Source organism: Stylophora pistillata, chromosome 4, assembly GCF_964205215.1.
Source record: "Stylophora pistillata chromosome 4, jaStyPist1.2, whole genome shotgun sequence".
NCBI lineage: Eukaryota > Metazoa > Cnidaria > Anthozoa > Scleractinia > Pocilloporidae > Stylophora > Stylophora pistillata.
In genome coordinates this window covers 32,706,221-32,733,490 of record NC_142522.1, presented here as the reverse complement: position 1 = coordinate 32,733,490, position 27,270 = coordinate 32,706,221, and the positions used below count along the sequence as shown (strand labels likewise).

Below are 27,270 nucleotides of genomic sequence, written 5' to 3'. Positions count from 1 at the left end.
TTTGTTTGACTACAGAAGAATGTCGCATGGTTTGTTCAGTGAGGTGAAATCAACAACAGCGACAACAACAATTTATTTGTATTCCATTTACACAGATAGTATTGCATATGATAACATTAACAATAACAGTAATTAGTGAAGAAAATACAAAATAAAAAAGATATTATCCAAAAGAAACAAAAACTTCTTACATTGAACCAGAAAGAATCCCGACAGAAATTTCTCAGGTTGAAGATGATGATGATGAAGTCATTTTTTATTTCTAATTTTTGATGGTAATCTGTGTACGTATAAATAGAACGGATAACTTGCCTTTTTAAACACCAACCTCTAATTCTCATTGAAAAACTCTTTAGCATCCAGTGATACTGTTAACTGTTGTAGTATTACCCTATGTAGTAGCATTTCGTAGTACAGTGTGTAATTCTAAATTCTTAAGTTGTCAATAAAGTTAATATTTAATTTAAAACCTTTTCGCGCGGATTATATTTGGCGCAGTATGAAATTTCGCGCACTTACATTGTGCACGAATTCTAGTACTGCGCGAATTTTAATACAAGGTATAGAAAGTTGCTCAAAGAGACCTCAAAGCTTCAAATTGGGACTCGCACCTGCCAGAAACTTGCAGGCAGCCATTTATGAAAGTGGTCTATGATGAATTTGCATTGTTATTGATAAAAAAGTTTCTGCCTGTTCAAATGAGAAGGTGCAATTGATGTCCTGTCTTATTTTTCAATCTTCACATAATTTCTCATTTGATTGGCTTTCTGGTCTTACTGATGCTCAACACCGAAAATGTAATTAATTTTATGGAGAGAGCTTTATTCGACGAAAGACTATGTATGGAAATAAATTTAGTGAATTTAAGTCACACAGATTCAAAATTATCACCCAAAAAAGTTTTCACCTGAAACAATGAAGCTTCTCCCTTGCAAACAACAGTGAGACTTTATATTTCGTTCAAATAAAAGTTTCCGGATCAGAAGAAGTAATAAAGAGACATCGTGTTGATTTTTGCGCCCGAGTTCATTATTTTAAGATTCAATGCATTCGCCTTAAAAAGTCATTTTCATGGACACATATCCGCAGTAAGCATCTTGGGCTGAGTAATACTTTCGAAAAAACAAAACATTCTAAAAAAATCAAAACCAAAACAAAACAAACAAAACATATACTGTATCCTCAAAAAAAATTGTATCGCTTCTAAACTCAAGTTAATCGTACGCTTCTTTTGACTACCTCTTCCGTTCTGAAGCTACTTCGACATAAAATTTTAGATTTGAATTTGTGTCTTAAAGATCAATGAACCGCTTTCAATTTCTGCTGTAGTAAAAAGACAAAACACGAATGATTAAACTACATGTGGATACAGTTGAAAAATATTATTGCACGTTGATTGGCCGTAATCAATTTTTCTCGAGGAACATAATCCCCGTCAGAGTTTCTTGATTGACACCAGAAATCAAGATTCCTGTTCTGTGGATTTGTTTAGTTTCAGTTGAAGCTATTTCACCTAACAACTTCCTAATTAATTCTGGCGCAGGACCGAGGGAGCATAGCTTTTCTTTGTAGTAAGCTGTGAACCAATCAGCAAACAACATTTAAACTGCGGTGTAGCAATCTAGCCATAGCTTTGAAATTAATACAAACCCAGTAAGACATATTACATCCACCTTGATAATTTATTTCATGACTGAATGGACGCTTCATATCGCATACACTTAAAGTTTGGATCACTAAATGTACTAAGACAATCGACTATTTCTTCCGCTGTGATAAGAAGGAACGACTTTCCCGTTTAATGATTAATTCTTCTCTCGACGGGGGCTGCAGGTATTGAAAGTTGTTCCATTACAAGCTTCCAGATGTGAATATTTTATCTAAACTACAACACATGGAACCCAACAGCCTTAAAGGTAAGTAGAAGAAAAAAAAGAGATTTTTCGCCTCATTCTCGTAGCAAGAAACTTTTTGCGCATTAGCAAATAACAAAAGCTGTAAAGAACTTGAACTTTACCTACAAGTTAAACACCAGACTGTAATTAGAAAAGCTAGTAGATATAAAACTAGTATTAAACCAAAAACCAACAAGTCGATTTTGAAATAGCCGATCAGGAACCGATGACATATCGGCAGAATGAAATAAATTTAGTGATTCGTTACAAGCACAAGCTCACAAAAGTGATTTTTTATATCATCCTTTAATTTCATAAGAGGTTTTGTTCTTGTGCATTAGGTTTATAAGCTTCTAACTATTCACAGCGTAACCAACAACACCGGTTTAAATTTTAAAAAGAGAATTTTAATAGCAGGTGACAAAGCCGCCAGAATAATGTTAGTACATGACAGTGTATCTCTTTAGAAATGAAACGCGAGCTACCAACTCTTCCTTATTCAAAGTAATAATCACCTCCCTTGACATATTCCACAAAAAAAAACTCATGCGAGAAATTTAAACGCGACAAAATTATTGCGCTGCTGTTTAAGATACAAAGCAAGTAATTCTATCTGCTTCTTTTCTCTTTCAGGAAAGCATCGTTAAAAAATTATCTTTTTGAGAATCTGTTATAGAGTAAGAAGTTATAAACAAATGGGATTGCGTAATCTTATTTTCACAGTGTTATGGATAGCACTCGCGCTTTACACGCAGGGTGCTTCAGGTACGCTTGAATATTTCTTCAAAAATAATTCCTCCTAATATATGCAGTTTTCAGGTCGTTTTCAGCATTCGCTTTATGAAACATACAACAACTTTATTTTCCTTCTCACTCTTCTTTATTTTCAAGCTGCTTTTGTTCGGAAGACATAATAAAAATACTGTGTAAATACACTGTGGTTTCTTTTAGCCAGCAGCTCTCGCTTTTGTTTTAATTCGCATGATTACATCATCACTACAGGCGACTGTTAAACTAACTTGCTTCAACAATACAAGCTCAGTGTCTATTTGATAACAAAAAAAAAGCTTGGAAATGCGGAAGAGTAACAAGTTATAATTTTTGATACTGGTCAGCTGGGAAACTCAGTTCGCGCGAAAACGTAGCCCACGTTCCGTGAAACCGGAAGCCGTAGAGTAACAAAAGCAACAGGAGGGGGGAGGGTGGAAATAAAGAGTAGTAACAATTTCTTTATGGCTTGGGGCAAAATGCATGGTAAAGATTAAGTTAAAAAAGACCGGAAGTTATCTAAGATACAAAACATGCGCAGGATGGGCTCCTGACATACGCAGCACTTTTCCCCTTCGAGGCTCAAATAAGTTATTACTTGTAACCTTTTTAGTCATTTATTCAGGCAGCATACACAGGCAGGAAGGTAAAAGACATCTGTAATAAAGAGTAATTCATATTTCTCTGCTCTGTCTATGAGCAACTTTTTCTACAATGAGCAATTCTCGTTTTCCCGCCTTTCCAGGTTCTTTACAATGTAGCTCTAAAAAACCTCTGTTGAACGGCTCATATTTGAAGAACGGAGCTGCGGCAGGGCGATTTAAGTATTTAGCCAGCGTCAATGACTTTGGTAACTGCACTAAACTTGCTTGTGAATATGAAAAACATGGAGATCATGAGTTTGCCTACCTGTTGGACGGCCAATGTTTCATTGTGACCTGTCGAAGTGAGAAATCATGCGAAACTATGAGGCAGCCATATATCGTTCCACTAAAGTTGGCAAAGTTGGAGTGGTCAGGTAGGAGTGTTAACTTACAAATGTTACGTTTGCTCAAACTGACACTCGCATTCTTTGCCCGAAGTTTTCTTATCTTGGGTCAAAAACAGTGTTAAAGTGTCCAACTAAAATCCTTTTAGCCATTTTAGGAAATGAAATTCCCCTTATTCCTTACAGATATTAATAAGCAAATGTTTCTTTATTTAACTTCTTCTTAGCCACCTTTAAACGAATCAAATAGGTGTTGGAGTAACCCATTTCAAGCCTTAATTTTACATGGAAACATGTTCTAAATTCCAGTTCAAGGAAACTTGTTTGCCCCACCTTTCCCCAAAGGGAAACTTCGAACCCCCCACCCCTCTCGAGAAAGTTTTTCCATGCTGGGGAGGTGCTGACGCATCTATTTACGCGATATACAGGTGAGAACAACATTGAGTAGTTTGACCCCACTAGATATTTAAAATGATGGGCAAAATTTTGTAGAGTTGCTAATTTTAAGATGGTATCAATAGAAATTAAGAACTCTTATTTTCTATGGATATTATCAAAATATACAACGAGCTGTCCCTCATTTTCGGCGAAGTTCATAGCTGATTTTTTTAAACTCGCGCTACGGACTTCGCCGAAAAGGCGGGACTGCCCGCCGTTCATGATCACTAGTGCGAGAGTAAGTTTCACAAATTTTTTTAATCAATTGCAAAGTAAGGCAAAGCCTTCACCATTTCCCTTACAGAAGCGCCTCCTGAAACTCCTTCATCTCGCGGCAATGTTTCAACAGCTCCAACTTCCACGACACCCACGAAGAAACCGGCCACAAATTCTACCAAAGGACCTCAAAGAAGTATGAGCGAAGGAATATGCTTAACGAAACCTAGATAGTACATAGTAGTAACACTGCAACAGGGTTTTGAGTGGCTGAACTTCAAAATATGAAAAAAAGATTTTTTATCGTGAATCATTTGAAAATGGTCACTTTTTTGGTGTTTTATCCCGAGCTATTGTTGACCGAAAAAGCGTTAAGGCAACTTAAATCGGTTGGAAGCGATCTTCGTATAGCCAGAGATCGAAAACACTAGAGAGCTTTCGTAGTGGGAGTGGTGACGAGATACGCCCCTACTGTGAGAAAAAAACAAGGCTTTTAAAATTGATGCGACATTATCCTCTGAAAGATTCCAAGCAACGAAAACCTCAGGCAAATGTCTCTTTGCAATTTCGAAAACAAGCTATGACCTAAAAACTTCCTAATCAGTCTTGGCACACCTATGTGCATGTCAACGGTCGAAACCGGTCGTTAAAAAGAAATTTGTGTCACGTAGAAAGCATTTTGAAAACTTTGAAGAGAGGTTGAGATAGGAAAAGAGGCATCAAGAGCAGTTCGTTCGAAATCGTCGTCTAATGATGACAAGACAAGTAAATTTGAAGCACTTAGCTTTGCCACGTTTGTTATTTTTTTTCTCTTTTCTGACCAGTATATGCTGCGTTTCAGTTGCACCGGGACAGAGAGGTCCAGATGGAAAAGTCGCTATGACCACAGAGCACAGGCTTCTCCAGGATATAATTTACACCGACAGCTATAATAGAGAGGTCCGACCAGCACTTCGCGATAGTGATGTTGTCACGGTCCTTTTTGGAGTGAAGCTTGTCCAGATCGTGGACGTGGTAAGTGTCGTCATGAGAATTACATTTGTGAAATAGATATTCCAGTTGAGGTTACAACAACTGCTTTTTACGGGCATTTAAAGATAACAAGGCTGATATGTTATTGTAAATCATCGCTTCTCCTTGATCAAGAAGAAAGTGGGGACACCAACACATTAAGACCCTCATTGCCACGCCCTGGCTTTTGAACGAAGAAAAAATTCTCCTTTGGAATGATCACAAGTATGGCAGTCGACATATCTTTCCAAGTAAAAAAATTAATTTAAAATTTGAATCTTTTTGGTCCAGTGTATAACATATGCGTTTCTAGTCTTTGCGTCTGTCTCATGAGTCCCAGACTCCCTTATTTTCGGTTTCAAGCCTTACATTCGGTGGTCGCGTATTGAAAATGAACACCACATAAACAAAACTTATTTAACGCAGGTAACATTGCTATTTCAAATAAGAAACCGACCATACTTTAAACACAGTTAACATGGAAAACATCCAGGCTTATTGGCATGGGCACGAAACTACTCAACTGACAAGGTATGAATCGATCTAGCTGGGTACGAAACGACTGCTAACTTAACTTTTGTTCCTGATAGGATGAGAAAGCGGAGACCTTAAAAGTGAACGTCTGGACTACACAAGTAAGCAGAATGAGGCTCAAATCGGTTGTTGTGAGAACGCTTCTTGACTGACTGCTTTTGAGCTAATATTTCTCTCTTTCGTGTCCCTAAGAAATGGAATGATCCCTTTCTGCAATGGAACCCTGATCATTACGATGGAATCAGCACAATCAACGTGGAACCAAATTTAGTTTGGCTGCCTGTCATTATACTTTACAACAAGTAAGGCTGCATTTCCTTAGGAACTCATCACTATTTACCGCCTGGGAGGGGGCTGGAGGGTTTTGGTCGAGTCACGATAAAATTTACCTGATCCCCCCCTGGGGCTATGCAATAATGTTATGACCCCCCCTCGCTTCATTGATTGGCAGTTAATTTTCTATAGTCCTCCTCTATACTCTATTGGCGACGACTTATCCCCCTTCCATTTTCCCTTGCAAGAATCCTTTCCACCCCCCCGCCCGGCGATAAATAATATCTGGTCCCTTAAATACTGTTTTTTACTCTGGAGACAAGCCTGATTTTTTTCAATCTGTCTTGCACGCGGAGCGGTGCACCATTTCGACGATCAAAGACCATTATCTAGTACCTTACAATGATAAAACGCCCAAAGCGATTTTTTTTTTCAATTATTGGAGAAAGGGAATGGAAGATAATGTTTCTTTTTCGCATTTGGATCGCGTGGTCGGCGGTTGAGTCCTGTGTGAGGTCACTGCACCGAGTTCATGCAAGATATTTTAAATATCAAGGCGGATCCGACCGCTCATAAGGTTTAATTAGGTACCGGTGAGCTGTAAGGACTGAAAGGTTGTTGACATTTCATTCAGTGTAACCACGGTGATGATTTTTTCCCTTGAAATATTTTTAGCGCTGCCAAGGGTTTCACTGGTGGACTGGAAAAGTACAAGACAAAAGTACTAATTGACAGCAATGGTACAGTCACATGGTATTCCGCGACGCAGTTCATTTCGTCCTGTAAACAGAATATCCGCTTCTTTCCTTTTGACGAGCAATTCTGTTATTTAAAATTTGGGTAAGTGTGAGTGCCAGTTTTTCTAACATTTCCCTGGTCTTTGGTAACTAAATCTCAGTTTATCAAAATCTCTCCCTTCGACTTGTGTTCTCTCTTATAGATCTTGGACTTATAATGTGAAGTATCTTGACATGACAACGAATCAGACAACCGCTGACATGTCGGCTTGGATAAAAAATGGCGAATGGGAGGTGATAGATGTTCCAGTTAAGAAAAACCAGCTCTATTATGCATGCTGCCCTGACCCGTACGCTGACATCACCTACACTATCCACATGAAGAGGAAGGTACTTTACTACATATTCAACCTGATCATCCCTACAACCATCATCGTCTTCTTTATTCTGGTCGGCTTCTGTCTTCCGCCGGACACCGGGGAGAGAATCACTCTGAACATCACTGTGCTGCTGACAATGACAGTGTTTTTGAACATTGCGTCTAACACCCTGCCCTCCACCTCGGACAGCCTTCCTCTCCTGGGGGACTATTACCTGATTCTTATGATCATGGTTTGCTTTGCGATTCTCTCCACTTGTGTTGTCCTTCGGTATTACTATGCAACGCCAACGCGCATGCCCGAGCGTCTGCGCGTGATAATAAATGAATGGATTGCGTCGCTACTCTTTTTCGTCATTACGAAGAAACCCAAGAACAAAGTTATCAGTCAGTGGTGTAGAAAACGAACCGAAGAGGCGTGTTACGACTGCCACGAGTCTAACAACTTTATGGCTGCGCAGAGCTTTATTGTCCAAAACGAGAACAACACCGCCGAGGAACGAATTGCTCTGATCGAAATAACGCCAAAAAATCACCACACGCGAGCCAATGGGATACAAAATGAACATCGAAAGACGCCGTCTAGTGCATCACACCAGAAATCCAAGAGTGAGCCAGCCATCAATCTGAGCAGTGGAGCGTCAACAGCTTCAGAAAGGCGGTTGAGAAGGCGAAAGATGTCCGTACTTCCCAAACGTGGTAACGCTTTAAATACCCTACAAAACAGAGTTATGGAAGGACTTGGAGTCCTAACTCGCCGCGTTAAAGAAGACAACGAAACAGAAGAGATTGTTTTGGAATGGCAATTCGCAGCGATTGTTCTCGATCGTTTGTTTTTTGTCCTGTACTCAATCACTTTCATCATTCCTTTGTTTGTTTTCTTCTACGCTTCGCCGACTCCACCAGTCAGCAAAGTGGAACCACAGTAAGAAAAACGTCTGTCGCCTACTGAGTGACTAGCCTTACGACGAGACGATCAGATGTCATGAATGGAATGGATTCATATCACTTTAATTGTCTATGACACTAGCATGAGTAACTTCACAACTCAACGCCTGTGCTCCGGGCTCTAACTCGTTCCCAGGCGTCTTCATAACACGTGCGCCAGGGGTATAAAAAGAATGATGAAAGGTGAGAGAGGAAAGACTTTTTTCACCTCTCGCTTTTTTCTCACCCATCACACTTCGCACTCCCGCGTCAATAGTGTTGAGCCCGCGTTGTTGAGATGATTGGGATGAGTTATCTCCAGGCTGGAGTACGCTCCGCACGTGGCAAAGAATAGAGGCTTGGGTTGACAATCTACATAAAAGTTAAAATAACTTCTGGGAAGCACTATTACCAAAATTGACCCTGCACGGCGACAAAAGCTATTTAATAACGAGAGGCCACGACTTAAAAATTAAACAGAGAAGTTCAAAATAAAATCAGCTGGTGTCTTTTAATATTTCTAATGTAATACAAAACTGTAAGACGTAAAATATTACTATAACAATGATACACTTAAAAAAATAAAAGTAAACATTACATTAGTTAAAATTATTTTCGTTTCTTTTAATAGGAAAGAAAATATGAAAGTACGAACACAAAAATAATTATAAAAAACATGTAAACAACTGAAACAATTTCGATGATAATTACAAAATTAATTTCACTTTGTGACTCGAATGAAAACGTCTGCATATAAAGATTTGAGAATTTCACGTAAGTAGAAATCGCTGGGCTTTGATATATTATAACTATTTACAATACTATTTACAACAGTCAAGGCTATTATCAATAATCAATACACAAATATTAGGATTACCATTACTGTCAATGTACAATATACCTCTCCTGTCTTAAATGAAAAAAAACTCTATCTCAGCAGTCATATGTAGCAGGTCATTTCTCGAATCTTGTAAACCTAAGCCTTGATATTTTATAATCCGTAAATTACGATCCATGTTAATATTTCTTTTTTCTAGTCCCTTCTTGATCGTTTATTTGGTGTATTTCTCTTACCGAACAAATACTTTATAGGTCGTTTATCACGGCGAAAGAAAATGACTCAAACTTTGGCCACTAGGCTTTGTTAAAAGAAAGCCATAAGAGACCAGTCATTATTTAGCACCTGGATCAGGGGAGGGGGGGGGGGGCAGTAGGATGATTTTGGGTGAGTCACGAGGTTTTTAGGGGAATCGGTGGAGGGATTAGCTGCCGCTAACCGAGTATTGAAGGGGGAGGGGTGGGGGTGGGACTATGGAAAATAGGTTGCCAATGAGGAAGTAAATGTTATTGTGACACAACCAAAATCCTCTGACCCCCACCCCCCAGGCGATATATCCCTTAGATAAGTCCCTCAGATAAGTCGTTCATCTTTCTCAATTGGTCCCATGGGATACGCTCCGCCTTTGTACTCTTCATCAGATGGGTAATACCTGCCGCTCATTTTACTCATCTGCTTCTTACGATACAAGAACAACAAAACAGCGACTATTAAAACCACAAGAAGCACGAACCCTATGGACAAACCCAGCTCCATTTGCCTGTCTTGCTGGCGAGCAGCTGGCGTAGGTTCTATTATGATCTGTAGTTCGCTCTCGCACAAAACGCCCGTAAAACCAGACGCGCATGCGCAGGTGTAATTACCATAAGTATCCACACATTGTGCGGCATTTTGACACTCGTGTTCACCAGTTTCGCATTCGTCTACGTTGACGTCACAACGAAATCCTCGGAAACCTGTTCCACTACAGCTGCAGTAGAAGCCATTTACAAGATCGACACATTGTCCATTATGGATGCACGGGTCACTAGCGCATTCATCGATGTTCACGTCGCAGGTTTTGCCGCTGTAACCCGCCTTGCACGTGCATAGGTAAGAACCGTCGTTGTTTCGACACTTCCCACCGTTTAAACATGGTGAGAATGCCACGCATTCATTTACATCATTCTCACAATACGTTCCCTGGTATCCATACCCCGAGCAATCGCACCAATACGAGCCCACGGTATTGTTACATTCACCGTGAATACACGGAGACAAGGTGCACTCGTCTACGTCTTCCTGACATCGTGAACCATTGAACCCAGTGCCTGCGCAGTCACAGTGAAAGCTGTTGACTCCATCAGAACAAATTCCGCCATTCTGACAAGGGGGAGGAGAACAATCATCAACATTGACTTCACATCGCATTCCAGTAAATCCAGGAACACAGCTACAGTTGTATTCATTGATTAAATCTACGCAAGTAGCACCGTTCACACAAGGACTAGAACTACACTCGTCTATATTACCTCGGCAGTTTTTACCACTGTAACCGGGCACACAGGTGCAAGAGAAATCTCCAACAAGATCAGTGCAAGTCGCTCCATTCTGGCAAGGCTGCGATGCACATTCATTGATATCTACCTCGCAGTTTCTTCCCGAGTAACCACGCGCGCAGCCACACGTGTAATTGGCTACAGCATCCATGCACGTGGCACCGTGTTTACACGGATTTGACGCGCACTCGTCAATATTCGTCTCGCAATTTCTTCCAGTGTATCCCGATACACAAGCACAATTATACCTTGCGATCAAGTCCGAACAGGTCCCGCCATGTTGACATGGGTTTGAAGAGCACTCATTGATGTTGACTTCACAATTCTTCCCTGTGAAACCCACAACGCACTGACAACTGTGACCATCTACAAGGTCGGAACACGTTGCATTATTTTTGCAAGGATCAGAAGCACATTCATCAATATTTATCGCACAGTTCCTTCCAGTAAATCCCGCTGGACATTTACAGCTGTAGTTACCAATGTGATCTGAACATGTTGCACCATTTTGACAAGGATCGGGAGAGCAATCGTCGATGTTATTATCACAGTTGGTACCAGTAAAACCACTGACGCAGTTACACTTGTACTTTCCTATTAGATCAGTACAAGTTCCTTGGTTTTCACACGGGCTCGACGCACATTCGTCGATCTCCACTTCGCAGTTTCTGCCTATGAAACCCAATGAACATCTGCAACTGTAGTTTCCTAACAAGTCTACACATGTCGCATTGTTCAAGCACTGGTTCGCAGAGCATTCATCGATGTCCACGTCGCAATTTCTGCCACTGTAACCCGCAACACAGTTACAGGTGTAATTTCCAACAAGATCAGAACATGTACCGTGATTTCCACACGGATTGGAAGAGCACTCATTTATATCGACTTCGCAGTCCCTGCCAGTATAACCAGATATACAATTACAGCTGTAATTCCCAATCAGATCTAAACATGTACTACTATGAGCACAAGGGTTTGAAGAGCATTCATTTATATCGACCTCGCAGTTTCTCCCGCTGAAACCAGAAACACAGCTACAAGTGTAATTACCAATAAGATCTAAACATGTACTACTATGAGCACAAGGGTTTGAAGAGCATTCATTTATATCGACCTCGCAGTTTCTCCCGCTGAAACCAGAAACACAGCTACAAGTGTAATTACCAATAAGATCTAAACATGTACCACTATGAGCACAAGGGTTTGAAGAGCATTCATTTATATCGACCTCGCAGTTTCTCCCGCTGAAACCAGAAACACAGCTACAAGTGTAATTACCAATAAGATCTAAACATGTGCCGTGGCGTCTGCAAGGATTTGAAGAACATTCATTGATGTCCACCTCACAATTTCTACCCGTGTAACCTTCCAAGCAGTCACAACTGTAATTACCCTGCAGATCAGTACATGTAGCATTATTCGAGCAAGGAACAGAAGCGCACTCGTCAATATTTGTCTCGCAATTTCTCCCAGTGAAGCCTAATGGACACCGACAACTGTAATTGGCGACGAGATCGATGCAGGTTGCATTGTTCTGGCAAGGGCCTAGTGCACAGTCATCGATGTTTATTTCGCAATTTCGTCCGGTAAATCCACGTAGACATACACAGCTGTGGTTTCCTATTAGATCGTAACACGTTCCTTGATTAAAACATGGATTTAGGGCACATTCGTTGATGTCAGAGCCACAATCGCTTCCCGTAAATCCGACGGGACACTGGCAACTGTGCCTACCTACTAAATCGTTGCAAGTAGCATTGTTAAGGCACGGATTTGACGAGCACTCGTCGATGTCTAAGCTACAATTTCTTCCTGTAAATCCCCGTAAACAGGTACAGCTGTAAGTACCAATCAGATCTAGGCAGGTTCCTTGATTTAAACAAGGTTTCGGAGAACACTCATCGACGTTTGTTTCACAGTTGCTACCAGAAAAACCCATGGGACAGTTGCAGCTGTAAGCAGCAATTTGATCAATGCATGTCGCATTATTTTGACAAGGGTAAAGGGCGCATTCGTCGATATCGACTGTACAATTCTTGCCGGAGAAACCCGGGGAACAAAGGCAACTATAGTTTCCAACGCCATCAGTGCAAGTGCCCTGATTCGAGCAAGGATTGGGAGAGCAATGGTCGATATCGGTTTCACAATTCCTTCCAGTGTAACCCAAGGGACAACTACAACTATAATTGCCAACACGGTTGGTACACGTCGCATTGTGTAGGCAAGGGTGTGGAGAACATTCGTCGATGTCAACATCACAGTTCTTTCCTGCATAGCCAATTGAACATTGACAACTGTAGTTGCCAACTAGGTCCACACACGTAGCGTTGTTCAAGCACGGACTTGAAAAACATTCGTCGAAATCTACTTCACACTTTCTGCCGGTGAAACCTGATACACAGCTACAACTGTAGTTACCCACTGAGTCAAGGCACGTCGCGCCATGCCTGCACGGATTTGGGGAACACTCATCAATATCAATGTCGCAATTTCTACCTGTATAGCCCACGGAGCACTGACAACTATAGTTGGCTATTAAATCAATACATGTTCCCTGGTTCGCGCAAGAATTAGGCGAGCAATCATCTATGTTCAACTCACAATCTCTTCCAGAAAAACCCATAGAACACTGACAGGAATAATTGCCTTGTAGATCTGTACATGATCCATTGTTTCTACATGGTGTACTGTTACATTCATTGATATCACTTTCACAGTCCTTTCCAGTGAATCCTACAGTGCAATCACATCTGTAACCTCCCATTATTTCATGGCAGGTTGCATTATTATGACACGGGTCGGACTGGCAGTGAGAAATCTGAGTTTCGCAATAAAGACCAGTATATCCCTGTGCGCACACACATTCAAACCCACGTGTGACATTAACACACGTTGCACCATTTGTGCAGTTATTAGCCGAGCAGTCCGGTATGCGAATATCACATTTATCACCTATCCAACCAGGATCACACGTGCAATTGATGCCATCCCAAGATGGAATACAAACACTGTGAGCTGGGCAGGGATCAGGTGAGCAGGAGGAGTTTCCTTGGCAACCTACTGTTACTTGCTTCCTACTAACGCCCAGGCCTCTCTGAGAGTGAGACGAAAGATAATGGACACGTCGAGAGTTGAACATGATGTCCTTTATGCATCCCTTGAAATTCTTGAGTGCTGTCAGACCTGTAATGGAACATTCACATTGGATTAATCTATGTAAAAACAGCCTGAAAAATAACATATATTGGCTTAAAGGCACAAATAGCGAATGGGTCGCGAAAAAAGTAGAGCCAAATTCAATTTTGTTGAGATTATGTTAAGTTTAAGCCGTGTTGATTTGTTTATTTATGCTTAATCTAAGATTAGTCAGGCATCCCTAGCTAGGATAGCCGCGGAGGCTGGGAACGAAAGAAAAACATTATGGGATAAGAGAAAAAAGCACATGGAGAGAGTTGGAAAACTTAGAGAAGTCGGAATAAAATTGTTTAGTTTATTCAATTGAAAGTGAGTCGCGAGTATATTGTCAGAAGAAGCATTTCCGACAATTTTAAAAAAAAGGTTGTGATAATCTCTGAGTACCTTTAGGCTGTGGTACACCAGGCGGGACTCCCCCAATATCCACAGACACCACAGGATCCTGAGCAGCATCAAACTGTCCGTCTGCTCCGGGAAGGTCTCCCTGTGCTGTCATCATGCCATCTAAGTCCAGTGTTATGCGCTTATATCTTCTGGTCCAGGTCACGTAATGCCAGTCACCGTCAGACACAACTTTGTTGATCGAAAGCGAAATTGATCCTAAAATTCGAGTAAAGGTGGATAAGAGACTGACGCTCTTATTTTAAACATCGGACTAAAAGGTAAAGTCTGTTTACGAGCCTAGTGGCCCATTAGGCCGGTGCTTAACTCCGGTTTCTGTTGCATGAAGCGACTAGGAGTATTTCTACTACCCCCTGGATGGGATGCTAGTCCATCGCAGAGTTACCCCCAGCATTAAATTGCCGGTACCCATTTATACACCTGGGTGAAGAGAGGCACTGTGAGAGTAAAGTGTCTTGCTTAAGAACACAACACAATGTCCTGGCCGGGGCTCGAACCCGGACCACTCGATCCGGAGTAGAGCGCACTAACCATGAGGCCACCAAGGCTTACATCAATTTCATAAAAATGGAGCCTTGTTTGATTAACACTGAAAGCTTTGAAACTTTGAAACTGGGGAGTTTCGAAAAAAAAATCACAGAGAAAATATTTAACGCCCAGGATGAAAGGCACATTTACCATACCTGAGCCAAGGTCAGCGGTAAATCTAGCCTGACCGGAAGTGACTGCAAGAAGCAGGAATTCTGTATTGCCTCCCCCAGGTCTCCGCCCGGCATACATTAGTAACCCGTCCATTTCACGAGTCCTGAACCACATCGACCCACTCTGACCAAAACTCCACTCAGACGAGTTCAATGTTAGTTCCACTCGGCTGTTATTCGATAAGAATGAAGTCTCGGAAACTACAGTAGGTAGGAAAACAAACTTCAGAAAACAAAACTGACATCGATGGGTAAAATAACAGAAGATTACGACGGAAAGCCGAGCCACTACAACCTACTCGGAAAGTCAGACTTTGCCAATTTGCCCATATTGTGTCCATACTGTTATGGCCAAAATTGGAATGACCGTGATGCCACAGGACTACAGTTATGGAGATATGAATAATTTCTTTCACGTTTCTCTGCACACATCCGGGAGCGTAGCAATGGGGGTATATAACCGTAACAATCACCCTCCCTCTGAGAGTTTATTTTTTCAAGTCATTAACAAACCGACCCCTGACCTCGGGTGATGAGGATGCGCGGATCCAAAGAAATTTCTTACAGTACTAGAAGCTCCATTTGCTTGTCCTTCTCGCCGCATGAACTCTGGCCCTCAAAGCAACAGGACAGAGTAGCTACTTCATCACAGGTGCGCAGAAATTTATATTCATGACCACACCCTTGCCGTAACATCATCGGTAAAAAGTGTTTTACAGGCGCATGGCAAAAGTAAGTAATAATTATGTAATTAGGAAAGCCATCTCACCATTTTGACACTGACTCCCGACAAAATCTTCCAAACAGTGACACTGAAACCCAGTCCAGCTAGCATCACACGCACCTCCGTTTGTACAGGATTCTAGTGCGCAGTTCTCGTCCTTCTTACAGCTCGACTTTGGCAGCGAATACCCACCGTTCGTCTGCGCGGTTTCAAACGTTGTCAAATTTCCATTTAAAATTACGTTTCTTGAACAACCACTAAACGTCGACTGCTTGTTATTTAGAGAAAGGAGTAAATCGCTAAACCTGCTCAAAAGACCTCCCATGTATAGAGTGTTCTCAAGATCTGCAATTGGCTGAGAAACTCGAGGCGGGGCAAGAACTGCGTGATATGTGTTCACGTCAATCGCAACACTACCGGAAGTGACGTTGATATACAAGCTATGCCATTTTCCGTCAGAGAGATTGCGACCGACGTCAAGGTAGTTTTTTTCGAAGTGAGACTTCACGTATGCTACACGTAAACGTCCATTGTTCAAGGCTACACCAAAATCTCCTTGCCCTGACTGGAAATAAAATCAAATTTGACGTTGACTACACTGATCTCGAGAGATTTCCTGTAAAACTAGTTGACTGAACAACTTTATGTAATAGGTCACTAAACTGCAATTATTGAAAAAGGCATGTCAAGGGCAGAGTCGCCTCTGATGACGAGTTCCGCAAGCTAGGGTTGTCAAGACGTCAGTCACTACTATCGACTTCTGTTCTTCCCAAGACCATCCTTTCCCAGTCGATCAGACCACACGGTCAAATAACACTCCTTGCTACAAAGCATTTACGAAAAACTGCAGCGACCACAACGTTTATTTTTGACACGATAAAAAAATAATAATCATGATAAATGGGCGTAAAGCACACGATAACGCAACGCCCAAGTTCTAATTGGTTTTGGTTTTCAATCTGATTGGTGGAGTTGATGGCGCGATTTTTGTTCCATAACTCACGACAAGTAGTGAAACAAAAGCCTACATTCTTAGTTTCGACGCTTATAACCCTCTTACTCTCAAGATCTAAATACAAATTCTCTACACCTCTGCCAAACATTTCTAATAGATACTCTGAGAATTTAGTGTTCTGTCAAACAATATCCTTAAGTTAATCTTTTTCTGTTTTCTCATCACTTTTCTGCCTGAAAGTGTATTGTCACTGTAAGGATAAAATCGTTGAGTTTTCGCTCATACATGGGAGTGAAATGGTTAATTTATACTGCCCCACCAACAGTTCACACTGTCCGTGAAGTCAACCTACCCCAGTGTAAGCGAGCACTCCACTTGGAAGAGTAGGATCAATTGAAAACTCCAAAGAAAACGAAGTGATTGCAGCAGCTGAAATGAATTTTAAACCAGAATTGTCATCACTGTCAAAAGTGGCTGTGACTTGATGCTCGCAAAACGAGCCCACGAAACCTTGAAGACACTCACAGCGGTACCTCACCCACTCATCTACACATGCGCCACCATGTTTGCATCCATGATTGCTACATACGTCCCTTCGCTGACAACCGGTGGAGACTAGGTGCGCTTGTGCCAACACATTCTGTAGACTCACTTCGATATTGTTATATAAAAAGTCCTAATAAGAAGATCCAAACAGAAAGATTAGACTTTTGCTGCCCAGCCCAGAGGGGGTGGGGAGCGCCTGGAATCACAGTCAGTAGTTGAGTCTTAATCCCAGCCATAAGCACGTGAGAGGTTTTCATTGGTTTCCATGGTACGAGACCAAACCATCTGGATTACTGTTACTCCTCCTAAGGGGGATGCTAGCTCTTCCTGGATTACCCCCCTACCCCCCCTATAACCCCATTGGTGTTACGTCACGTTTCGCTAAGAATTTGCTGGTTCCCATATTCCCATATTTCCTGAGAGGAGAAAACCCCTTGCGAGATTTAAGGGCTTTTTCCAAGACTCGAGGGAGGACTTCTAGATACCAAAGCAAGTGTGCTAACTACTGGGTGATAACATCTCCAACGACTTTGGGTATGTAGCGAATACGAAGGGAACTATGAATGTCAAAAAAAAAGAAAATAAGGGAAAAAAGGCTTCTGCCTTAAAAAATACTGACCCCCTTGTCACTCCATCTCGAGCTTATTAAGACAGGCACTGTTTTCAACTTCCCATTATAACATTGCCAACAAATACCTTGATGCATCCCACAAATGAACCATCAGTCGTGAGTTGTTGTCTTATTTGTGGCACCAGCTGTCTTACTCCTCCAAAATGGGGAAGACCAGCGTACTGCGAGCTAGCATCGGAGGTGGTTAAAACAGACGCTGATAAACAGTCTGCATTGCACGTGTCCTCGTCAATAGATATACTGGCCTGGGGACCAGTTATCTTCAGAGTGATTTGGTGCCAGGTTCCATCGTTGAGTCCCCTGCCTACCTTGGTCGTTGCAGTGTCTAGGCCAGTATTGAGTGACAGGAGAATAGAGCCGTTTGTTAGCTCTACAATCACGTGATCCGGATGTTCTTTTGTGAGATCCTGGCAGAAACAAATACGTCTTTTTTATAATTCATTTTTAATAAATAGAAAAAGAAATCCTAATGCCAAATCAAATGCAGTGGTTATAGGGGTGAGGGGGTTCGAATAAAGTGTCAAAAGAAATCCCAAATGAAATTCTGTCGTTTCACAAAGATACGCCCTCTAATTGATTCAAAAACAAAAACAAAAAAAAGGAAAAAACGCGACAGACCAAACTAATACATGCATATCGCCACAGGGTCATTTGCCTTTTCCCGTGCTTTTCACAATTTTTTTGCCATTACTTCGAGTTCTCGTTGGTTCACTGTCAAAATTTTTTCTTTCCTACACCCTTCTTATGCAATAACTTTAATTTTACCTCACGACATTCACACGAAAAGCGCTATAAATAGTTTGTCTTCAATTCTACTTACCGCCCCTTGATAGAACAAAAGTCCAGATGGCAGCGTAGTTCGGAATCTAAATGACAAAAGATCCGACGGGAACAATGTAAATCCCAAAACAGGAAGATACGAGCCTTGCTGGAAGCTCACCGTAAAGAGAACTTCACATGACTTCCCTCGATAACCATCAACACATTGACACTCATAGCGATCGACATTGTTAACACATGTGCCGCCATTTTTACACGGATTAGAGGCGCATTCATTGATATCGACTTCACAGGTAAAACCGGTATAACCCGGTTTACAGTCACAAGAAAAGCCACTTCCTCCTAGTCTGCAAATCCCTCCGTTTTTACATGGCTGCGCAGAACAGTTATTCACAGGAATCTCGCAGTTTTTACCAGAAAAGCTTGCGGTACACGTGCATTGGTAGCCATTCACAAAATCCTCGCACGTGCCTTGATTCTGGCAAGGCTCATCAAGACACTCGTCCACGTGCTTGTCACAATTTGCGCCCGTGAAGCCCGCTAAACACGTGCAGTTATAACCTCCGGGCATGTTGTGGCATGTGCCGAGATTTCCACAAGGTGACGTACGGCACTCGTCGACATCAAGGCCGCAGTAAGGACCAGTCCAACCGACTGAACACGTGCAATTCAACTTGTTACCATGAAGCGTACACGTGCCATTGTTTTGACATGGGTTGAGCTGACAAGATGAACTACTAAATTCACAATGGAGTCCTAAAGAACATAGAAATAATTTCGTTTTAAATTTGATGAAGGATTGGAAGTAACTTTGATACCGTTAAAAGCTATGTCACCAAGAAGGAAATAGAGTGGGCCAGCAACTGACTAACAAACAAACAAACAAACAAATAGAAAAACAATGACAAAGTGAAACCACTTCTTGTATCAGAGCAAAAGGGAACTCCATAATTTTCAGAAAATTACTCTAGAGTATATCACAACATGCACAACTTTCTCAAGACAAGCTAGTCTGTGCTTGTTTACCAGGTGAAAATATCTGATTTGGAATTAAATATAACCTTGAAATCCTGCTTGACAAGTGCAGGAATAACCTGCAAGTCCAACACTCTCTACACAAGTACCACCATTTTGGCATGGGTTGGACAGACATTCAATAATGTTTGCTTCACACTGTCTCCCAATGAAACCAGCTGGGCAGTTGCAAGTAAAACCATATATTTTATCTGTACATGTGCCACCATTAAAACAAGGATAAGATGCACACTCATCTGTGTTATTTTCACAGCGGTGCCCTTCAAAGCCTGGAGCACAGGTGCAGTTGAACTCACCTATATGTAGAATTTCAGAAGCTTGATCAGTTTCCATTGCATTTAATTGTATGAAACTTTTATGAGGTAAATAATCTCAATTAACCCTTAGGAGCTCAGAGTCAACTTGTGAAAGACTGTTCCAAAGTGATGAGTGACCTGATTCTTAGTTCCGTGCAGTATTTTCACATATTTAGACTGAACAAATATTAACTCCTTCCTGAAGTGATATGATCAGGCACAGCTCAGATTTCAGTCATATACTTCAAGCTACATGCACATGCACATCATCAAAAGGAATTTGTTGCTAATTCAAGTCTGGGGGGAAGTGAAGGATGAAGGAGTTTGACTTGATGTGTAAATACTGTAACTGGCAATAAAAACACCGCTATTATGCACCTCAAGGGCGTGGAAAGAGCCATGCCTTACCCTTCTACAAGTTACTTGAGAAGCAAGTTAATGCTCCAGTTGTCTTTTTCTGAATGTTTTGAATTTCCCTATTAATGGGTCTGAAATTTTTTTCCAGCCTTATTTTCACTTCTGCTTAAGTAGTATTTATCACTGCAAAAATTGCTTTCATATTCATTTGAATTTTTCCATAATACTGCTCAAGGTATTGAGTCATTGTTCAAAGGAAATCAGCCTAGTCTACAGTTTGGAGTATATCATTAATTTTACATATTTATGTTTAGTATTTTGAGTTGGTTCTCACATTGATTCAAGTGTTGATAATATCAGGGCCACACCTATCATTTCACCTAAACTTAAACCTCACCTTGAAAGGTGTTACAAGTTGCTCCATTTAGACATGGCTGCCCAAAACAATAATCAATGTCAACATTACAGGTTTGACCAGTTTTGCCAACAGGACAAATGCACTGATAATTGTTCACTCCATCCACACACTGTTGAAATGATGGACATCTGTTTGGAAGACAGTCATCAATATTCTCTTCACAATTAGGACCAGTAAAGCCCACGGTACAAGTGCAGTTATAACTGAAAGATAATCAATACATGAGTAAAAGCATTAATTCACCATAACTGCACTATGATAATCACAATCACAGGAGCACAATGAGATTATGGTTTGTTACAGAGATGTCAGTTTTTAAAGATAATGTATGGACTTGCCCTGAAAGCAATCAGAAATTGTCTTCTTGATAGAGGCAAGGTAACCTCAAAGAAGAATAATACTTCTGTTAATAATAATCATTTGGGCAAAAGCACCCAATCTCGTGTCTATTTTTGGGAAGATTTAGCCATGAGAAAGCTATCACTGGTATTGCAAGTTGTACTTTTTAGAGGCTTCTTGTGGCCTAAGGCAGAGCTTTTCTTGAATAAATGTCTATGAGAGTTGACAGAATAAAACTTTCTTTAAAATGGGTAGCCTGTTCTTTCTATGGCAAAAACTTGCTTGTTTAAATGAAATTCACACTTTGCATTCTTCAGATACTACCTAGTCAGTCTAGGGTATTGAAAGCCGAAACTTTTCAGCAGTGCTTGAAAATCTGAGTGGCATAGGAAAGGTTGCGAGAGATTATTGTACAGAAAGTCATTTTTGTTATTAATTCTTAGTCTTCACATGTTAACACTTTCTTAATTTTCACTTTTGTAACAATTAAGCCCTCTTTGGGCTCATTATTGTGTCACTTGACTGTATAAGTAGAGTTTTTCAATTTTTTTCTTTATATTTTTGCAAGAGATCAATTTTTGATCTACAGGTGAGAGAGTTGGAAGGTACGCGTATACTTGTTACTGCTCCCCTGCCTTAAGAGCAAGTAACTTGGAGGTGCTGTCTATATCATCCAAATAGCTTACCCTGAAAGATTTTCCCTACAAGTTCCACCATTTTGACAAGGACTTCCATCACACTTTGTAACAGTCACATTGCAGAAAGGTCCAGAGAAACGTGCTGGGCACTGACATGTGTAGCCATTCACCCCATCAACGCATGTTCCACCATTATGACAAGCAAGATTTGTCTGGTTACATTCATCAATGTTTGTCTCACAATGTAATCCTAAAGGTAAATTAAGTAAAACAGACCATTGCAGGAAATATATTTTCAGCAATGAATTGTGATGATAATTATGGTGATGATAATTATGGTGATGATAATTATGGTGATGATAATTATGATGTTGACAGCAATGTAAGCAATGAACTGATTAATACATGCAATAATGCAGTAAATGGTTTGAACCCAGGGGTAACATGTGAATGTGTAGTGTGATCCTCTGGGTGAGTGTAGTTCTGAGAAGGACTGTTATCGGTGTTAGTTCTGAACAGAACGACCTAATTTTAATGATGGATCAAACAGATCAATCAAGACCAACTTACATCACTTGAGTCTTACAGCCAACAACATCACAGCAAAACTGACCAAGCATTTTACACAAACTGGACTAATAAAATTCTACTGACAACAACTATTCACTTGACTCTGATGATGACTTCTGCACAGGTTGTCAAAACATCAGTCACCACCACTGACAACAGTCCTTCTTAGGACTACACTCAACACTTTCACATGTGATAATGATAATTATTAAAAACTGGATCATTGGATAATGCAATTCAAGACTTTTTATTGGCTTAGCCATTATGGTATATGAGCCAATATACCATAATCTACAAATATGGTAAGCGTACGCGTCAGCTTAAAATCAAAAGGGAGCTAAAAAAATCCGGTTTCTTCTTACAAAATAATAATTTCTTGGGGGCGTTTTTAATAAAACAATTATTCCACTCGCGCTTGTTGGATATGAGATTATTATAGCCAACTTAGCGCTACGCGCCTCGTTGGCTATCTATCATCTCATATCCAACGCACGCTCGTGGAATAATTGTTAATTATGACACCAACTTTAGTTAACCCTTTATTATACCCCTAAAAGTGATTGGAATCTGATATCTCCTCACAGTATCATCTCCAAAACAAACATTAAGGTCATAATTAGTGTGAGATTGATCTTTGCAGTAATGAACAATACTTATTTATAAGCAGTACTTAAAATAAAGCCTGAAAAAAATTTAGGCCTGAATGGGATTTGAACCCATGACCTCTGAGATACCAGTGCAGTGCTCTCAGCCAACTGAGCTTACAAGCCAACTGGGAGCTGGTCATTGCATTGGTTCATAATAAACCCACGAAGTGACAAGTCAACACTGATTTTTGGGTGCAAAGGGTTGATTAGCTCTTCCTGGCAGTTTTTCATGGCCAATGTAAACATTGTGAACTGAGTGGCAGAAAAGAGGGCTACCACATTATAATCCTAGCTCCCTGATCACTTGACCAGGGGTTTCATCGATGTTTTCAGCATGAGGACAACTAGTTTCCATGGGTGGGCAAAACTTTTGAACTGAACTTGCTTTATAAGATAAACTTTCCTCCAGATCACCAAACCAGGTGGGCAAAACTGCCCTCAAAACTGGTCAATTTGCCCATTGCCCAGCCCTTAATGAAAACCCTGCTTGGCTATGTTTTCTTCATAAATTATGGGAAGGGGGAGAGCATCCACTGAATCAGTTTTGAGAGGGGATGGGGTGACTCTACCCTCAAAATGGTGGGTGGAACTAACTCCTATAAAACACTTCATGTTAAACAGAAAACACTCACACAGAACTGTACTAAAGGTACAACATTCACATCTTGGAAAAAAATTGGTCAAAGAGATCTATTTTGTTTAGTTCATTTTTGTACAGATAATATATTTGGTTTGCTGTTCACTTGCCTGTAAATCCAGCATGACAAATACACTGATACCCCCCTGTCTGAAATCTCTGACACACAGCATTATTTTGGCACAGGTTAAAATGACACATGTTGATCACAGCTTCACATCTTTTCCCTAAGGTAGTTTTAAAAGAAAAAAAAAATTAATAGAAAAAGGAATAATGGCTAAACCAAATGTGAGCATATCATACAACATGGAAGTTACTGAAACTGGATAAAACTTTAATTAAGTGTGTGACCCTCAACACCCTTTTAACTCAATTCTCAGCTTCACCTTGTGTGGGAATATTGAGGACCTAATGGTAAGTGATTTCAACTCTCAAAGGTTGCGATAAGCAGTAATGAAATATAACTCTACCTGTGAAACCAGATGGACAGCTACAAGTGTAGTTATTAATACCAATATCGGTACAAGTTCCATTAGAGTAGCAAGGATTGGAGGCACATTGCTGACCAATGACAATGTGCCAATCTGAAGGGTGAAATATAACACAACAGATTTTAAAGTTTAATTCTACAAAGGAGATATGATTTTCTACTAAAAAATGTAATGATGTTCAAGAACCAAGCAAAGATAATTAGACTAATCACTTTGTTAATTTTTTTTCAAGTTTTTCTTACACCCTCTCTAATTTTCTCCTTTCTCCAAAAAACTGAGTCCTTGCAATGGAAATTACAAATGGATCACCAAACCCCTCAGTGCTTAGAATTGAAGCCACCTTGGCTTAGGAATGTGGTTGTAAAATTGAAATTAGTGTGGTAATGATTATTTTTCAATAAGAAAATTGTTTTGATCCACCAAAATAAGCTGCAGACAAATTCAACAGATTGCAGAGAATGATATTTTAGGAGTAATCATTTCAGGGGAATCTGTGTTGAACCTCCTCCAATCAAAATATAGCAAAAATATATATATATATATATGTTACTGAGATTAAATCCTTAAACTCTTTCAACCATAAGCAGAGCTGTGGTCTAGCAGCACCCACTGGCCCCTGGCACCTCACTTTTGCTCTTAGGCAACTCAGGAATCTTAGTTTTTTCATAACCGCCCCACGGTTAGCTCAATTGGTTAGAGCGCCGGATTGTGTTGTGCAGGAGGTCAAGGGTTCGAGCCCCAGCCAGACCAATACTCATGGTCTTAAAATAACTGAGGAGAATTTGCTACTTTTCTATAATATCAAGAAATGGATAGATATTCTAGTCTTCTCGGATAAGGACGAATAAACTGTAGGCCCCATCTCCTGCAGGGTTAGGGGTAGGAGACATTAATTTCCCACGCACGAGATTACTGTGTGGTGGATGTCCTCCCCTGGGGTGGGATGGGTGGGTTTACTGGGCCCGCAGTAATTGGCACAAGCTGTTGCGGTGTCCCTCCCTGTCGGCGAATCTAATAAATTAATTTAAATGAAAAGCATGTGCTGGGCACCCTGGATTTCACAGTTTCAGAGCATTGTGCTCCCTTCAATTTTTCTTAGAGCACAGCCTTGCTTAAGATAGTCTCCCTCGCAGCTGTTTTTAGTCTCGTCACGCAACTCTCCTCCCCACAAACGGCTGTTCACATTCGAACAACATTGCTTTCCCTCTGTTGTCTTTGCAGCAATGAGATCACTGACATTGTTTCTTATGTGACCAATCAGAGCACAAGAGATTGTAATCAATATCGTTTTTCCCGTGTTTTCAAATTCTGCATTTGATCGTAGTTTCTTGATGGAGGAAACGCCAAATAAGGTTTTGCAAAGTGATTGTTGCTTTATTTGTTCCACTTCAGTTGAGAAAAAAGAAAAAATTTGTTTTTGGAAAAAGTTCTTTTGATTTTCCAGTGACTATTAGTTCCTGTCTGGATGTGAATATGAGCTGCTATTCAGCGACTAGCGAGTTGTCAGTTTGTAAAGCTTGCTCCCGACGATTGATCAAGTTCAAAAAGAACTCTGATCATCTTAAAGAGCTCAAAGATGAATTGAAGGAAATCTCCAAGGATCACAAACTTCCCAGAACGAAGCGCTTATTGAACATTGAGAGTGACAGTGGAGAAATCCAAGCTTCATGCTGTCGGAAATCCTCGAAATGTTTACAATTCAATCTGATCAATGCCACTTGTACTTCTAATGCTACAGCCAATTCTACTATTTCTACCGCGATCAGCCAACAGGTACGTTATACTCAGGCAAGATTTCCTATTGGTTCTGTTGGTGTGTCTCCTATTCGAAGTCATCCATACGGACTTGCGCTAGAAGCTTTCCCTAGTCAACTGACAGTAAGATAGACTGCTTTGAGTAGATAAGTTGAGGCCTGTGATTGGTTAGCACGTTTTGGTGCAGACACTTTCCAGAATATGGTAAGTAAATGCTGATTGGTCAAAATCCTGAATGGACTGCAGTTAGAATATGAGCAGCCTTTTCTGGGGGAGTTATTCACCTGGCATGACAACTCCAGAAATGGCTGCAAAGCAGTCTGTGCTTAAGAGTGACTGGCTTCTATTTCTCTCCTTACAATATCATCCTTGAATCAAATATAAAATGTAAGGAGAATAGAGGTAATAATCACCCATTTAAGAAGTTTCTGATTTTCGAATGAATTCTCCTTGTCAACACCGTTGTTAATATTAAAAGAACAGTGCAGAGAATGAATTCTAATGTTAGAGCGAGAAAGGTTAACCTATCAGCTTTGCTTAAAAAGATCACCTTGCAAGCATCAGTATAAATTTCATGAAGATTAAGACTTTGAATCCTGAACATGACCATGCAGGCTTTGCATTAATTCTGGTGTGTTTCATTAATTTGCGACGATAACTTCCTTGTTCCACTTAAAGATAAATACCCTTATAATCTCTGGGAAAAGTCCGGATTCTCGCATATCATCCAAAATAATACATGGAGTCAATATAGCCAAACATACCAGTGGTGAAAATAGTCAGCCAAAGGATCCAAGGCAAGTTACGTGTTCCGCTCTTATGTTTGATCATGTCTCCATCGAGTCTCTATATTTCAGAATACCTGCATGGTTAGCATATGCAATGAAAGCCGTTAAGTTATTTATCTGTATCGCTTTCCAACCTTGGAGCTTTCTTTTAAACTCTCATAATATAACACAATTAAATAGTAACATATCCTCGATAAATTACAGATTACAAGAAACGTTCATAGAATCTTGTAGAAGACGAAGAAAGATACAAATTAGAGAATCTAGCTGTTATGTTTGTTACTAAGGGTCTGGTTCTACCGCTACAAACTAATAGATGAATCTTAAATTATAAAAATACGATCTCTCTCGTTACTCCCGAACAGGCTGTAATACTATCTTCCTTATCAAGTTTTGAAGTACTCGGAGCTGTGCTGAAGCATTCTTCCTTTAGAAACGACACCTACCGACAACTTTTAAAGAAAAGCTTCCTAAACCACCATTCACTTTACCAAGATCCCCCAGTCAATCAGTTTTCTAAGGGTTTTAAAAGCCTAAAGACCTTCACCAAGCTCTGATTTCGTTTGAAAAGTCACCGACAGCATAACACGATCGTATACTTCTTCACACTTACCCCGTTAAAACCCACACGCTAAAATCATTCGCACCACCACCAGCGCTAACATTGCCAAAGCAACGGCACTGAAGAGCTCTATTGCTATTGAGCGGTTTTATAACATTCTACTTTTCGCGACCAATGTACTGCACAATCAAACAACGATCAAGCGCTCGAGTATTTGACAGTCAAGCGTAAGAAGTTTCCATGCCAGCACAAGATCGAGGC

At 40.6% G+C, this 27,270-nt stretch overlaps 2 protein-coding genes across 3 annotated transcripts; one reads left to right on the top strand and one right to left on the bottom strand.

Moving 5' to 3' along the window:
- The first annotated feature begins 1,674 nt into the window (after positions 1–1,674).
- LOC111324481 (neuronal acetylcholine receptor subunit alpha-7) lies at positions 1,675–9,179 on the top strand. Its single transcript, XM_022928048.2, has 9 exons — positions 1,675–1,916; positions 2,529–2,660; positions 3,409–3,681; positions 4,394–4,501; positions 5,147–5,319; positions 5,907–5,951; positions 6,043–6,152; positions 6,799–6,963; positions 7,064–9,179. Exons 2-9 carry the CDS (start codon positions 2,591–2,593, stop codon positions 8,166–8,168), a joined length of 2,049 nt encoding a protein of 682 aa, XP_022783783.2. The 5' UTR covers positions 1,675–1,916; positions 2,529–2,590; the 3' UTR covers positions 8,169–9,179.
- Positions 8,652–27,270, bottom strand: LOC111324480 (uncharacterized). 2 transcript variants are annotated; one of them, XM_022928045.2, is made up of 14 exons: positions 27,061–27,270; positions 26,424–26,521; positions 23,884–23,997; positions 23,524–23,640; positions 21,608–21,809; positions 20,562–20,785; positions 19,538–19,807; positions 18,517–19,232; positions 17,762–18,103; positions 16,872–17,195; positions 15,610–16,129; positions 14,823–15,041; positions 14,122–14,337; positions 8,652–13,725 (listed from the first exon to the last, which is right to left on the bottom strand). In XM_022928045.2, the coding sequence occupies exons 2-14, from the start codon at positions 26,488–26,490 to the stop codon at positions 9,578–9,580; spliced, it is 7,479 nt and encodes a 2,492-aa protein (XP_022783780.2). In that variant the 5' UTR covers positions 26,491–26,521; positions 27,061–27,270; the 3' UTR covers positions 8,652–9,577. The 2 variants fall into 2 exon arrangements, with proteins under 2 accessions (XP_022783780.2, XP_022783781.2); XM_022928046.2 differs by having other exon boundaries at positions 26,424–26,505.

Bases quoted from the DNA above. Each gene is read 5' to 3' on its own strand.
- LOC111324480 (XM_022928045.2), bottom strand. From the start codon at position 26,490: ATGATCAAACATAAGAGCGGAACACGTAACTTGCCTTGGATCCTTTGG. The intron at 19,808-20,561 runs GTGAGGTTTAAG...TTCTACATATAG, and splicing joins AACTTGTAACACCTTTCAAG to GTGAGTTCAACTGCACCTGT. The intron at 19,233-19,537 runs GTTATATTTAAT...TATGTTCTTTAG, and splicing joins TTGTCAAGCAGGATTTCAAG to GACTCCATTGTGAATTTAGT.
- LOC111324481 (XM_022928048.2), top strand. From the start codon at position 2,591: ATGGGATTGCGTAATCTTATTTTCACAGTGTTATGGATAGCACTCGCG. The intron at 4,502-5,146 runs GTATGAGCGAAG...GCTGCGTTTCAG, and splicing joins TACCAAAGGACCTCAAAGAA to TTGCACCGGGACAGAGAGGT. The intron at 6,153-6,798 runs GTAAGGCTGCAT...AAATATTTTTAG, and splicing joins GTCATTATACTTTACAACAA to CGCTGCCAAGGGTTTCACTG.